Source organism: Bubalus kerabau, chromosome 10 (assembly GCF_029407905.1).
Source record: "Bubalus kerabau isolate K-KA32 ecotype Philippines breed swamp buffalo chromosome 10, PCC_UOA_SB_1v2, whole genome shotgun sequence".
Taxonomy (NCBI): Eukaryota; Metazoa; Chordata; class Mammalia; order Artiodactyla; family Bovidae; genus Bubalus; species Bubalus kerabau.
Window position 1 is genome coordinate 87,447,030 of NC_073633.1, and position 15,341 is coordinate 87,462,370.

A 15,341-nucleotide genomic window follows, 5' to 3' on the forward strand; every position below is an offset into this window, starting at 1 on the left:
TTAAATTCCATAAACAAGCATCTGTGAACTTATCTGGAAATCTAGCAGACACATCCCTTGTTTAACCAAACACAAAACCATAAAACAAACACAAGCAAAACCAAGATAAAACCAATAAAGCAGAAACTTCCAGAGGCGCCAGAGGCCCCTGAGCTGGAACAGTGCAGGATCACCCCCCTGCAGCTCCAGATGTGGGGATGATCCACCCCACAAAGCCACGGGATTCAAGTTCAGGCGCCATCATTCTCTAGTTCTGTTCTTGGGCAAGGTGTTAAGCCTCTCTCAACCTCAGTTTCCTCTACTGTTAAATGGGGGTGATCACCACCTCTGCCTGGAGTACCTTAGATACTGTTCCAAATCAACCCCTATAGCACCAAATACAAAATATGATTATTCTTCATCCTAACTCTAAGAAGACGGGGGGTGGGGAAAGTAAAGGGACATGTATTGCTTCACCATGAATAACAAGCTAAGGGAACAAAATCAGATACTGCCACAGCACATTAATCATCTTAAATCACCCTAGAGAAGCTTTTCCTGGGAAAACGTAAGTTGATTTTCCATTACCATCCATGGGACTTGATGGAGTATCCTTCCATGTCACCAGCTGCTATGCACTTGGGACAGACAAGTAATTTAATCCAAATAATTAGGAAGGGTAGGTCTCCTATGGCATTGTGGGTAGGGAGGGGAGAAGAATTGCCAATGGTAGTGAGATTACTGATCCACCCCTGGGCCTCCTATATCTAAATTCAGGTAGCCAGGAGTTCACTACTTAAGATATAAACATGTTTTTCAATCTGATTAAAAAATGGGCCAGGATAGAAATTTTTCCCAAGAAGATACACAGATGGCCAACAGGCATACGAAAAGCTGTCCAACATCACTAATCATCAGGGAAACGCAAATTAAAACCACAATGAGGGTTACCTTTTGTGTACCTAACCTTGCACACATTAGAATGGCTATTACCAAAAAAAAAAAAACAAAACAAGTGTTGGTGAGGATGTGGAGGAATGGGGAATCCTTGTGCATTGTTGGTGGGAATGTAAACTGGTGCGGCCACTATAGAGAACAGTATGAGGTTCCTCAAGAAAATTTTAAATATAGAAGTACCTTATGATCCAGCAATCCCACTTCTGGGTATATATCCAAAGGAGATGAGATCACTATCTAGAAGAGATATCTCCACTTACATGTTCACTGTAGCATTATTCACAATTAGCAAGTTACATAAAAAACCAAGTGTCCGTCTTTGGATGAACGGGTAAAGATGAAGTGTATATATATTATGGAATATTATTCAGCTATAAAAAAAAAGAAACCCTGCCATTTGTGACAACATGGATGCACCTTGAGGGTATTACACTAAGTGAAAAAAGTCAGAGAAAGACACATACTGTATGATCTCACTTACCTGTGGAATCTTAAAAAAAAGTCAAAGTCATAGAAACAGAACAGAATGGTGGTTCCCAGGGGCTGAGAGGTGGGAGAAACGAGATGCCGGTCAAAGAGTACAAACTTCCAGTTATAAGATAAATAAATTCTGGGGATCTAATGTACAGCATGGAGACTATAGTTAACAACACTGGATTATATGCTTGAAAGCTGCTAGGAGAATAAATCTTAAATGTTCTCACCACACAAAAACACAGTAATTATGTGAGGTGATGGATGCATTAACCGCTCCTATTGTGGTGATCATTTCACAATATTCATGCGTGTCAGGTAATCATGTTGTACACCTTAAACGCACACAATGCTATATGTCAGTTATATCTCAGTGAAACGGTGGAGTGGGGAGAAACAAAGATTTTTTTTTACTGTTTTTTTCCTCCTGAAAATTAAACCACCTAGAAAAACAGTGAATACTGTTATCCTTCTGCATAATACAGAGAAGAAAATGACCAAGTTCATGTTGGCAAGCAGGACAGACAGACTTCACTCCTCGGCTCCAACCTCCAGGTCCTGTAAGTTAGTCATCGCTGACTCCCTGGTTGGTGTCAAGAGCCTCAAGCCACCACTGCCCACCACACTGGCTGGAAAGCCAGGCAGAGTAACTGGCCATTGCCAGGGTCTGGGAGTGGCTGAGAGAAAGAACACAGTCACGAGATTCAGGAACCCCAAGTGGATGGCTTTTAAGCAAGCCACTCAACTTCTCCAGGTCACAAAAGAAGGTTCCTTTAAGCTCTAACCTTACCAATAGTCACAAGAGAAAATTAGGGTCACTGGAAACTGAAGACTATCTCTGTTTCACTCAGCCATGGCCCTTTGCCCTTCCTCTTGGATTCTGAAACTTAACAGAAGGCAGGAACAAATAAATATAATAAATGTCCAGATAGTCTGTGAACTATGACTATAATGGTAGGAGAAGATGAGGTCTATTGAGCAAATCATATACAACCATTAAAACAGCCAGATTTGCACAGTGGAATCTGGGATAACTTTTTTTTTTTCCAATCATCATCCTTCTTCCTGTTACACTGCTGTTATCAGGCACATCAGGTTGGAAACAAGTCACTAGGATTTGCAGGGGAAGATCTTACCTTCAGGATCCATCACTACCTTGCCCTTGCGCCAGGTTTGGAGTGCCCCAACTCTGCTCCCAGGGATGGGCAGACAGACGGAGCCTTCAGAGGTAGGCAATTCCGGAGGCAGACATTAGGCTTCTGACTTTCCAAGCAACTTCAAGGAACCCTTTCCATAGGGCCTCAAGCTCCCAAAAAGTTTATGGAAGCCAAGGCTGGACAACCATAAAGGCAGCTCACTCAGTAAAGGAGTTTGAGTCCATCCGGAAAGGAAGTAGGAACAGAAAAGGCAAGATTTCACAGCAAAATTGGAACTGCTGCCAAACATCTGGACTGCCATATGTAAGTCCTATGTTAGGCAGGGTTGGGGAGCAGGGGAGGCAGGAGCAGGGAAGATGGAAGAAGGAAAAACAACACTTCTGCTGTCAAGAATCCTAGTGGGCGGGGTATAAATTAGGAGATTGGGACTATATATAAAACAGACAACCAACATGGACCTACATACATATTGGTTCTCCAGTGGTTAGGACTCTGAGCTTTCACTGCTGAGGAACTAAGATCCCACAGCACATGGTATGCCCCCCACCCCAAAAAAACTTACTGAAAAAAAAAATCTATAGTGCAATTGGAGAAAATATAAATAAAATGCTGAAAATACAACTATAAGACAAATCATACCCAAAAGTACAAGATCACTAATTGTGGATGTAAATACCGAGGGAATATAGCTGCTGGAATTACAGTAGATGTATGCACCACTTACTGTGTGTTGGGCACTGCTAAGAGCTACACCTACACGATTTTATTTAATCCCCACTTCTACCCAGTAAAATGAGGGAGGTGGCATTACAATTATTCCCATTTTACATTTGCAGAAACCAAGAGACTACATCCTTTTCTGAAGGTCCCAGCTAGCATCAGAGCGAGGATTCAAAACCAGTGCCACCCAGAGCTCACATTGGCTCATTTGAAGTGGAAAAGGGGGTTCATCTCTCAAGTGCGGGCTCTAAAGGAGGAGAGCTTGAGTGTTGTCTGGAGAAGGTATCTGAGGGCAAGGCGATTCATGCACGGGAAAAGGCACAAGGCTGGAATTTGTGATGATCAAAACCACAAACATTTCTTGAGGACCTTTTAAGTGCTGGGCACAACCAGATTTGGAAATAAAGCTGTAATACCGAGAAGGAAAAGAGGAAATCATACTCCATTCTCCTTCCAAAAGAAGACAATAACACTTAAAATAAAATCTCTTTCACCCACTCTGAATATTCCAGGGTCTCAAAAGACACCATGCCACAAGAATGCTACATTGATTTGGGTAAGTCAGGAGGGGGATGCAAGAAAGGGCATTCCCTTTGACCTTGGCAGCAGACGAAAGAGCGAGAGAAATATATTGCCTTCCTCCTGGGGCAAAAGCATTTTAATTATCAGCTGAGAGGCCAGCAGAGCCATAAAACTGGCCAGCTGTCCCATTCAATCAGGCCAAAGGCCATAACAAAACAAGGCAGTGTTCTCAGGGGGCCAAGCGCTCGGAGTTAAGGCTGGGTCCAGAGATAGCAAGAGGCCTGCACACAGTAGGAAGGAGCGGCTGGGGATCGATGCCTTCCGTGGCTTCAGCTGAAACAAATCTGCCCGTTTTGGTGGAGAAGGAAATGACAACCCACTCCAGTATTCTTGCCTGGAAAATCCCATGGACAGAGGAGCCCGGTAGGCTATAGTCCATGGACTCACAAAGAGTCGGACACGATTGAGTGACTTCACTTTCTTTTTCGTGAGAGGGATAAAACTACCCCTGGCTGACTTGGCAGAAAGCAGGGCTTTCTGGCTGCCTAAATCCCCATACTACTTTAAAAAGGGAAACCCAACTAGAGCCTGTGTATACCTAAAATAACAAGAGATAGAAAGAGCGGGGAAAGGGGCAGCCCTTCACTGAGTGTGGTTCCAGGTGATACCTTCATGGTAAGTTTCTTTGGTCGTGTCCGACTCACTGCAACCCCATGGACTGTAGCCTGCCAGGTTCCTCTGTCCATGGAATTCTCCAGGCAAGAATACTGGAGTGGGTTGCCATGCCCTCCTCCAGGGGATCTTCCTGACCCAGAGATCACACTGGTGCGTTTCTTACGTCTTTTGCATTGGCAGGCGGGTTCTTTACCACTAGCACCACCTGGGAAGCCCAGGTGATACTTGGCGCACATCACTTCAGGCCGTCTTAAAACAGCACTGCTCTCTTTTTTCGTGTCCACGTGTTACAGATGAGAATCCTGGAGCTCCAAGAGACACACCCAATGTCAGGGGCACAAGAAGTAGCCTAAATCCGAGTCTCTCTGACTCCCAAGCAGTGTTCCTTCCGTGAGACCACATGGCTCCCAATGTCAAGCTTAAGGGGGAAATGCTTACTTCTCAAAATCTTTGCGTTTCCCACAGAGAGCAAAACTCCTGGGAAAGTTAGGAAAGAAGGCGAAGTGCGATCCACAGCCTTAATATTTCTCATTTCTGTGTCTCACGGCCACTTTTCATGTGCTGCACGAGCAGTCTCCCTCACTTCTGTTGGTGATGGGCACAGAGGCACAAGATTAAAAGCGCCTAAGTGGACTGGAGGGCTTCCCTCATGACTCAGTGGTACAGAATGCCCCCGCTAATGCAGGAGACATGGGTTTGATCTCTGGGTGGGGAAGATCCCCTGGAGAAAGAAATGACAACCCAATCCAGTATCCTTGCCTGGGAAACCCCTTGGACAGAGGAGCCTGGCAGGCTACAGTCCATGGAGGTCGCAAAGAGTCAGACACAACTTAGTGATTAAACAACAAGTGGTCTGGAGCCCTGCCTGAAAAAGCCTTGTGTTGTTGATTCAGAGGACTGAGTGGGAAACCAGCCGCAGAGCTCTGACAGGCCAGGACGCCCCCTCACTCAGCTCCAAGGACAGAGGTGGCCTGTGATGAGCTGCGTCCTGCTTCCAGGAGGAAGGCTGTCCTTGGTATATTCTAAGTCCCTGGCATGATTCACGTGGCCGGAGCATCTTGTCTCAGCAAGGCCATCTGTCATGCTCCAAGCAGCAAAGGGGGAAGGGAGAACCTGTGGGCTCCGGTCAGCTGTTTCCCCACTGAACCGCTTGGTGAAGACTCCCCATCGGGAGCTCTGGCCCCCGCAATGAGCCCAGGAAGCAGGGAGCCTGGGCACACTGTAGCCTGACACAGATTTAGACAGAGCGCGGGGTCATCATCCACCCCCAACACACACACATTCACACTAGATTGCGTAATGTCAGCCCCGGGAGGGAGGGATCTCAGAGACCATCTCATCCAAACCTCTCATTTCACAGATGAGGAATCTGAGGCCCAGAGAGATGATGAGATGTGCCTGGGACCACCCAGCCCGTCTGCCCAGGGGGCACCTGGTCAGTGCTCCTTCCAATGCCCCATCCTCTTCTTACCCAGACGCCCAACTAAGAAGCTCTCCTTTCGCCATAACCTGCTCTGAGCCTCAAATGAGTAAAAGCTGTAACCCTCTTCTCCCAAAATTAGTATGAGCTGTAACCCTCTTCCTTCCAAACCTATACACATTTTGCATAGATCCTTCCTTAATAAGAGGAGCAAGTGTGGTTGAGCAGGAAGCTGATGGGGGTCCTGACAGGGACTTCTAGGTAAAGAGATGGGTGACCTGGGAAGAAGGTATCTTTTCCTTTTGCCTCAACCAGACCACTGTCTCCACTCTGTGTCCCAGTTTCTCATCCATAAGTGACCCCGAGCTACCTCCTGGGAATGGGGGAAAGCACCAAGTCAGGAACGGAAAACTGTCCAAGAGCCACGGCGGGGAAGGAGACACAGACAGACTCCTGTCTCCTCCGAGATCCCGAAGCACAAACCTTGACCCTGAGCCATGACAGTCCCACAGGCCACCTGCAGAAAGGGGAGATGGCTACTTAGCTGTTACCAGGTTTGGGGGCGGGGGTGTGGGGAAGAGAAGACAGAACAATTTCCCTGACTTTCAAGGTAACCAAGGCTCGAATCAGAGGAAAGAGAAATAGCAGGGGAGGGACAGAAGAATGGTGTGGAAATTCACAATTTCCATCCTTTATCCAAATCCTTTCCTGCCCTGAACCCAGCCCTTATCAGGGTGTTCTCCCCAAGCTCAGGGCTCAGTCATAGTCCAGGGACACCTACCAAGATCGTTCACACAACACAATCCTCTGACCACTCCAGCACAGGCTCTGCAGGTACCTACATGCTCTCCAGGGCCTGGCTTCTCCCTGCACCTGAGTAAGTTACAGAGTAGAACTCAGGGTTGCCAGAGGAAAAACAGGTGGGCAGCCTCCCCGAGCAAGCTGGGCGGAATGAGGGCAAATGTTCCACGAAGAGGGCAGCGCCCTTTGCGAATCCTAAGAAGGGGACCTGAGCCCCTGCAACTTCAGGAAAGGGCTGAGGCGAGAGATCCATGGGGAGTGTCCAGGAACCATCACCTCCTGGGGGCCACGCTTGCACTGGGCTGGTTTTACGTCCTTCTCTGTGACCCCACAGGGAACTCCTTGAGGGCAGGGCTGTGTCTATTATAGTCCCTACACCAAGGCTCAAAATGACGCACCAATGAGAGCCATCTCTGCAGAGGAGATGGTCATGTCCAGGTGAAAACAGGAAAGCAAGGCTTCCAGACAAAGTTGAAGAACTGAGAGGTGCACATGGCCTGCAGCTCAGACCTCCCGGCCTCACCCGCTGAGTCCCACTCACCAGGATGGTTCTTTGCTTCATTTCTGCTTTATTTACTTATGTATTTATTTTGACTTGCAGAATGTGTCTCTGTACCCACAGAAAATGCAATCCATCCACTGAACGCAATACTTTAGGACATGCCTGGTATACCTGCTGGGTAACCTTAGAAAGAGCCTCCTGCTTAGCACTGACTCCAGAGATGGGCTAGCAGGAAGTGGCCAGGTGTGACTTGAGTACAGGAAAATGAGTGGGGTTTGGCCAGGCAGAGAGATGAGGTGAGGGTACCTCTGAAAGCAAGCTTCATCCCACAGCAACAGTAAGTGTGATGAGGGCCCCATGGGTGGGAAGTAATACACAGCAGGTTCCAAGGGAAAGACGAAACTGGCCTGGCTAAAGGGGAAACACCTTCAGAGGAAGAAGAGGGAGATAGGACAGCAAAGACCCATGAGAAGTTGACATCTGAAAAGAGGAAGGCTAGCTGAGTTCAAGCTGACATTTGAAAAGGCGTGGCTAATCCCAAACTAAATCCAGTTCATCGCTCACCTCTGCTCTTTCAGCTATGAAATTAACAATGAGTTCTCATGAGTTAATGACATGTGGACACTAAGGCCCAGTGAACACAGTAACATTACTCCTAATTATATAAAACAAAAGCACTACAGGAAGTAAGTAGTGGAGCAGTGAAACACCCCAGCTAACCCTCAGCAGAGTGCAGGCAGCGACACAGCCATGAGGAGTCAGACCTGGTCTCCGGACCAGCAGCGAGAGCCCAGAGAAACGGCTGCCCGTTTTGAGTCTCTGCTTCCTATTTGTAAAATAAAGACGTGCACAGTCTTCACTCTGCAGGGTTGCTGTGAAAATTAGATGGGAACCCACATAAAATGCTTAGACAGGGCCTGACCAAAAGAGAACCCTCAATAAGCAGTAGTTGCTTGTTGTTATTATTATTTAGAGGTTTCATGATGATGATGATTATATACGGGTTTGGTTTAGTTAATATACTATATCTAAATACTGTAGATGTTGTTGCTGTTTAGTTGCTAAGTTGTGTCCAACTCTTTTGCGACCCCATGGACTGTAGCCAGCCAGGCTCTTCTGTCCATGGGATTTCCCAGGCAAGAATATTGGAGTGGGGTTACCATTTCCTTCTCCAGGGAATCTTTCTGGCCCATGGATCGAACCCGTGTCTCCGGCTTAGCAGGCAGATTCTTTACACTGAGCCACCTGGGAAGCCAAAATAGTGTAGTGGAAAACTGTAAAACCTTTAAATATCTTGTGGTAGAAGAATATTTATTTAATAAGAAAGTGGTCACAATACAGCAAGTTGGCAGTGGGGAGAGAAAGCATGCTACAAGCAATGTACTTATTAGGATTTTCTGTGTAAGATTTGGGGCTTCCCAGGTTACTCTAGCAGTAAAGAACCCACCTGCCAATGACAGAGACATGGATCCATGTAAGAGATGCGGGTTTGATCCTTGGGTCAGGAAGGTCTCCTGAAGGAGGGCATGGCAACCCACTCCAGTACTCTTGCCTGGAGAATCCCAAGCACAGAGGAGCCTGGAGGGCTACAGTCCACAGGATCACAGTCACACACAACTGAAGTGACTTAGCACACACACACAGTTAAGATTTAGGGGTGAAAAGAAATATGCAAAAACGCCAAAAAAAAAAAAAAAAGGAAAAATACACACTGCATTTAGCTCTATGTTCTTCCATGTTTTTTAACAGGAGGAAGGACGTTAATAACAAAAGTAATACCACTACCTTCACTTTGAGCAAGGCTTTTCATTTTCCATCACCTCATTTTTATACTAATTTTATTTTTAATAGCCCCTATTAAACTGTTATTTTGCCAAATGCCCTTAAGCCAAAACCCTGAACTCCACTTACCTACCCCCAAAAGGACAATCTTTCCACTAAAAGACCATCTTTCACTAATGTCTTTGCTAACAATCAAGTGGCTGGCTTTCCCCAGTGTGAGGAGCAGAGACACATAAATCCACTTTTATAGCCAGGACTTCAGTGAGTAGTTTCAAGAAGAGATGTTGAAGTTAATGATGCACTGCAGTAGAGTAGTAGAAACCACGCCTTAAATCAGGAGTCTGAGCCACACGTCCCAGCACCTGGCTAACCCTGCTTTATTGGCTGTATAATGGTAAATATCTAATCAATATCTAAGATAACACTTCTTCCCAATGCATGTTCCCAGACTTCATGGTAAGACTGCCAGCTGTTTCCCCACCATCCATGTTCTCTCTCTTCCTTGGTAACAGACCCTGATTATTGGCCAGGATCCATGCCAACCCAGAATAAAACCCTCCACTGCCCAGTGGCCTCTGCGCTAGCCATGGCTACGGGACTCCATTCTAGCCACTGAATACAGGCAGATGTGTTGTGCTGGATCTCTAGGAAGCTAACGGGAGACAGCTCAGCTACAGGAGCAGCTTCCTCTGTGCTTCTGCTTTTCCTGCTCCTTCAGGCCTGTGACTCAGACCAAATAATTGGCATTTCAGAAGTCATCTTGGATCCTAAGGCAACCCTGAGATGCAGTAAAGAGAGGTGGAGATGCTTTAAACCCCTGGCCTTCTTTTCAAACACGAATGTATACCTTGTTTTAGCCACTGTTACTTTGTTTTGTTTTTTCAAGTTATGTACATTAAACCAAAACTTACTTCAGATGATACATGAACAACCTAAGATGTTCTGTGCTACACATATGTCGTAAATAGCACATGACTTTTTTAAACGGATCATCAGGATATATTAAGTCTCTTAATATATCATTTTTTTACTGAACTTTTTGTAACCATTAGATTTTATCACCAGCTACTTTCTTTTTTCCACAAGACAGCCCCCATGTGTGCCTTACTCTTTTCTCTGGGGGTTCAAAGTCAACTAACACATAATTCACAGAATTCTGCCCTCACATGACTGAACAAAATGCGACTCTCTGGCGCTCCTAATAAAAACCAAGAGAAACAGGCCAGTATCCCCAAGTCTGCAAAACTCAAAGAAGTCACAACTCTCAAACTGGAGGCAAAGAAGTGACGTAACATTTCTAAAATGATTTTCAAGTCGTGTATATGCAGCAATGGAATAAGAACAACAGTGTCGTCAGGGCTCATGTTGGATAAATTCAATCACAGACAAACAGCCACCCTCAGACAAATACCAAGGAGTTACCCCGACTCACATGTGAGATTTACAGCAGGCATCAACATCAGCACCAACCAGCAGCCCAGTGGACTACGGACATTTCAGGGCATCAGCGGTCTTGCTGGGTGAGGTCCTTTAAAATAGTATGCCCTGCCACCATACACTGTACCTGAAGGTCCCCCTCGGGAATCCTAAGACCCACATTAGGACAAAGGACCAGGCTTTTGTCTCCAAGGAGACAGAATGACACTCAGGTCCCCTGTACCTCCTTAGCAAGTTAGCTTTCCAAACATAAATCAGAAAATGTAAAACCTCGTATCTGCAGCTTGAAATTATACCCAGATGTAAAACTTCATAGAGGAAATTATTAACTTTTACAATCACCCTGGCCCAAGTTTTAAATGGGCTCAATTATGTAAGATGAGTGCACAATGCCTAGTTCACCCAGCATGATAAGGATATAAGAATGCAATTTTTAACAATTCAGCTTCTATATCCCATTTTCTACCAACACATGAGCTTATTCTCACTCCATCATCCAAAGCAATCTCTAGGTAGAAAAAAAAATTTTTTTTTCTTAAAAAGGAAGTCAGCAGAAGTTTTAACTTATTTTATACATTTAAAGGGCTTTCCTGGTGGCTCAGATGGTGAAGAATCCATCTGCAATGTGGGAGACCTGAGTTCAATCCCTGGGTTGGGAAGAACCCCTGGAGGAGGGCATGGCAACCCACTCCAGGATTCTTGCCTGGAGAATCCCCATGGCCAGAGGAGCCTATAGTCCATGGGGTTGCAAGGAGTCGGACCGACTAAGCGCACACACACACACATTTAAAGAACAGAATTGTGCAGGAAGGATGAGAATAATCATATAGTAAAGAGAGAAAATAATGGCAGAAGGAAAAGAGAAACCAGATTTATTTCATGGAACTGAAATCCTTCACATGCATTATATCCAAAATACATATCTAATGCTCCATACCCACAAGGAGGAAATTTACTCTTATTAAAGGGGAAGAGGATGCATGTAGATGAGGTAGGGGTAACAAATGCTATTTTAAAGTAAGTTGGAAAGTATATTTCTGTATATATGGGCCATATATGCTTTTTAAATGTCTGGGGAAATATGCCAAATGCAATATATATACTTCCAGAAGGAAAACATTATGGGTGATCCTTCTTTCTGTTTATTTACACTTCCTAATTTTTAGAACAAAAGCACTTACTACCTATGTTACTTAAAACGTATTTTTTAAGGTTAACAGAGTCACAATAGCATCAAGACAAAAATAAGCCACATGTGGAACAACCAGGAGGAAAACAAGGTCTAAAGGATTTCTGGGCTCAAAGCTGAAGGACACAGAGTGTGAAATTTCTGGGACCCCAAACTCCTAATGCCCTCCTCTCTGGACAGGATGCCCAAAGTGACTTTAGGCATATACCACTTAGCAAATTGTATCCTCTCTACCATGCAGTTTAGGCCAGGGAAAGTCCAAATTACCACACAAAAGAAGCATACTCCCAAGGCCTGCTGATTCAGCTAAGGAAAGAGACTGAAGTTTATACCAATCCACCATTTAATTATGTCTAACACTTGCTTTACAATCCAGTTTATGGGTTCTTGACGTTTAATAAACAGTTACTTCTCAGTTCCCTGCTATTAAACACTACGTAGTTATGACTATTAATTAATACCACCTTGAGGCTCTCAGGAGAGCTGTAGGTCTACCAGTGAGGTCGTGTTCCCCAAGCTGACACGGTCACCTGAACGGGCCTCATGGCTTAAACGACATGCCTCTTCTCTCTTATACCCCTTCTCTGGTGGGAACTCAGGTTGGATAGTTCAGACAGAAATGCAAACAGATGTTATTGGTTTGCTTTATCTATTGTTTCACTGAGGAGGAAAACTTTTGTGTTCAGAAGCACCCACCCTTCCCTCAAAATGGAAAAACGCATCTAAGTGTTTTGTTTGAACAGTACATCAGAGAGTCACACTGCCAACCATGCCTGCTAATTGGGTTTTTTCTTTTTTTGGTACTTTTCTTCTTTTCTTTTTTTTGGTAATTTTTTTCTCCTTTTTCTTTCTCTTTTTGGCTGTGCCACGTGGCATGCAGGATCTTAGTTCCCCAACCATGCCCTCTACAGTGGAAGCACGGAGCCCTAACCACTGAACCAGCAGAGAATTCCCAAACGATGGACTGGCTTTAAGCAGGGCATTTCACTGCCCACTAAGATTCCTGAGACATCCACTTCAACCCAAGCTATGGACCAGGTCTGAAAGTGATCTCAAGCCCTCCAGCCCCACCTCTCTGTACTCACTGTTGCTGGATTTAAGGTCGCGGTGGATGATGGGGACAATCGCCTCATCATGTAAGTAGTTCATCCCTCTGGCAATCTGCACGGCCCAGTTCACCAGGATGTCTGGGGGAATCCTTTTCCCAGATAACACTCTATTCAAAGGCCCTCCACGAGCAAACTCCATGACCAAGCAGAGGTTGGGTTCCTTCAGACACACCCCCCGAAGGGCAATGATGTTGGGGTGCTTCAGCATGGCAAAGAGCTTGGCCTCCTGGCGGACGTTCTCTATGGTCTGGCTGATGTCCTCGTCGGGATCATGGCGAGCTGCTTTCACAGCGACCTCATCCCCAATCCAGAAAGCACGATAGACCTTCCCAAAGCCCCCAATGCCGATAATCTCTTCCAAGGTCAGCTCCGCAAAATCAATCTCTAACACTGAGAAAGAAAAGGAAAAAAGGAGCAAGTCAAAAACATTTGAAAAACACCATTTAATCACCCATTTACCTAGCTGGGTAAACACAACAAGCTGTCTGTTCACTTGGCCTTTCAGTCTCCCCACAATAAACTCCCCAAGGATAGGAAAAGTGGGTAACATTTTTTTCTGTGGCCAGCGCGTTATCTTTAGTGACCGGCACATAGTAGGTATTCAATAAGTATTCACGAAATAACTTCTACTTGGAACTTCATGAAGAATACTGTACTGAGAGCAACCATTTTAACTAAAAGAAAAACTGGGGGAGATCAGTCATTGTGTGGCTTGTTTACATTTTACTGTGTATATGCTAGGTAGCAAGAAGCATGTAATACAGCACCAAGGCAGACAGACATCAGCCAAAGTGTGGTGTAAAAGAGCTTCGGTGGTGGTATGAGGGAAATCACTAACTCCCACCACAGGACAGGGATTAAGAGGGTGGGTGGGAAAAGGATTCTCAAGGAAGGAAACATCTGAAATGGGCCCAAAGAATGAGAGGAAGGGCTATCATCAGGAAATGAAGACCAAGGTGGAGAAGACAATCCCAGCAGATGGAAGGTCGTGAGCCAGAACACAGGGCATGAAGCACTTATTCACAGCAGACATGACGTGGAGACAACCTAGACGTCCATTGACAGATGAGTGGATAAAGAAGACATGATGCATACACACAATTGAATGTTACTTGGCCATAAGAAAGAATGAAATCATGCCATTTGCAACAACATGGGTGGACCTAGAGATTATCATAGGAAGGGAGGAAGTCAGACAGAGAAAGACAAACACCGTATAATATCACATGTACATGGAATCTAAATTATGACACAAATGAACTTATCTATGAAACAGTAACAGACTCACAGACACAGCAGACTTGGGGCTGCCAAGAGGGTGAGTGTATTGAAGAGGGACGGAGTGGGAGTCTGGGGTTAGCAGATGCAAACTAGTATATATAGAATGGATAAACAACAAGGTCCTGCTGTTCCTACAAGAGAACTGCATTCAGCATCTTGTGATAAACCATAATGGAAAAGAATATAAGGAAGAAAGTAAGTATATGCATAACTGGATCACTTTGCTATACAGCAGAAATTAACACAGCATTGTAAATCAACTCTACTTCAATAAAGAGAAAAGGCGGAGGGGGGGGAGGGGGCGGGGAGGGAAAGAACATGTGCATGAAGGTATATAGCCTATCAGGAATTTCAGGAGTCCAGGGCAGCTGGATTATATGCATTAGGGTAGATGAGGCTCAAAGTCTTGCTGGGGTCAGACTTGTGACTTAGAAAGAAAACCAACTCTGGCAGCTATGTGGAACGTAATAGCAAAAGGGACCACTAAGGAGACCATTGCAGTAATCCAGGTACATAAGCACAAGAGTCAAATCTCAGGAGCCGTGAAGGCTGGAGATCAGGAAAAAAAATCAGGAAATCTTCAAAACTTGGTTTTACCACGACCTGGTGATTAAAGTGTGCAAGAAAGAGGAGTCTCCAAGGCAACATCTTACCCCCACCACAGTTCCAGCCCTGAGGTTCCCAGTGACACCCCCACCCTCTCATTTCCCATCCCAAATCCAGAGTTTGAATCTACCATACTTGACTGTATCTTTAGCTGTTTGGAAAGACTTCCATGGATAGAGAATAATAACCACCAGTGATTATGAATCTTGAGTTAGATATGGTGTTGCTGTACAAGTGAAGTGCTATATCATGTTTCTCTCATGAAAACCCTATTCTCTGTCTTCTCAGTCTCTTTCCTTGTCTTCACCCAGCTGACCCAGCTGGTCTCAGGTCTCAGCTTAACTATAATCTCCTAGAGGAACTTTTCCTAACCCCTCTGCTAAACGAGGCCAGGCCCCCATCAAGCACTCCCATAGCAGTCTCTATTGGCAAGACTCAACAAGGTTATAATTGCTTGTTCAATGCCTATTGTCCTACTAGACTGCAAGATGCATGAGGGCTGATCGTCTCTGCCTGACACATCACTGTCCTTTACGTGCTGAACATTCAGCTGGAGACCAATAGAGAGTAAAGCAAAACGGGGAGAATCTACTTCAGTAAGAAAGAAATCAAACTCAGATCTGGGGAAGAACTGGAACTGGACCTCCTGAAACAAATACAGAGAACAGTCACACTGCTACAAAAGAAAAAACTGAACACAAAGATCACGTATTTCTGAACTCTTGGCAAG

The 15,341-nt window shown here is 45.2% G+C and overlaps 1 protein-coding gene across 2 annotated transcripts in view; it reads right to left on the reverse strand.

Annotated features, from left to right (window-relative positions):
* Positions 1–15,341, reverse strand: part of MAP3K9 (mitogen-activated protein kinase kinase kinase 9) — an 88,014-nt gene that overhangs the window by 65,755 nt on the left and 6,918 nt on the right. For both annotated transcript variants that reach the window (XM_055538484.1, XM_055538485.1), the window contains exon 2: positions 12,701–13,114. In XM_055538484.1, the coding sequence (XP_055394459.1) occupies positions 12,701–13,114 (414 nt within the window). The remainder of the gene's footprint in view (positions 1–12,700; positions 13,115–15,341) is intronic.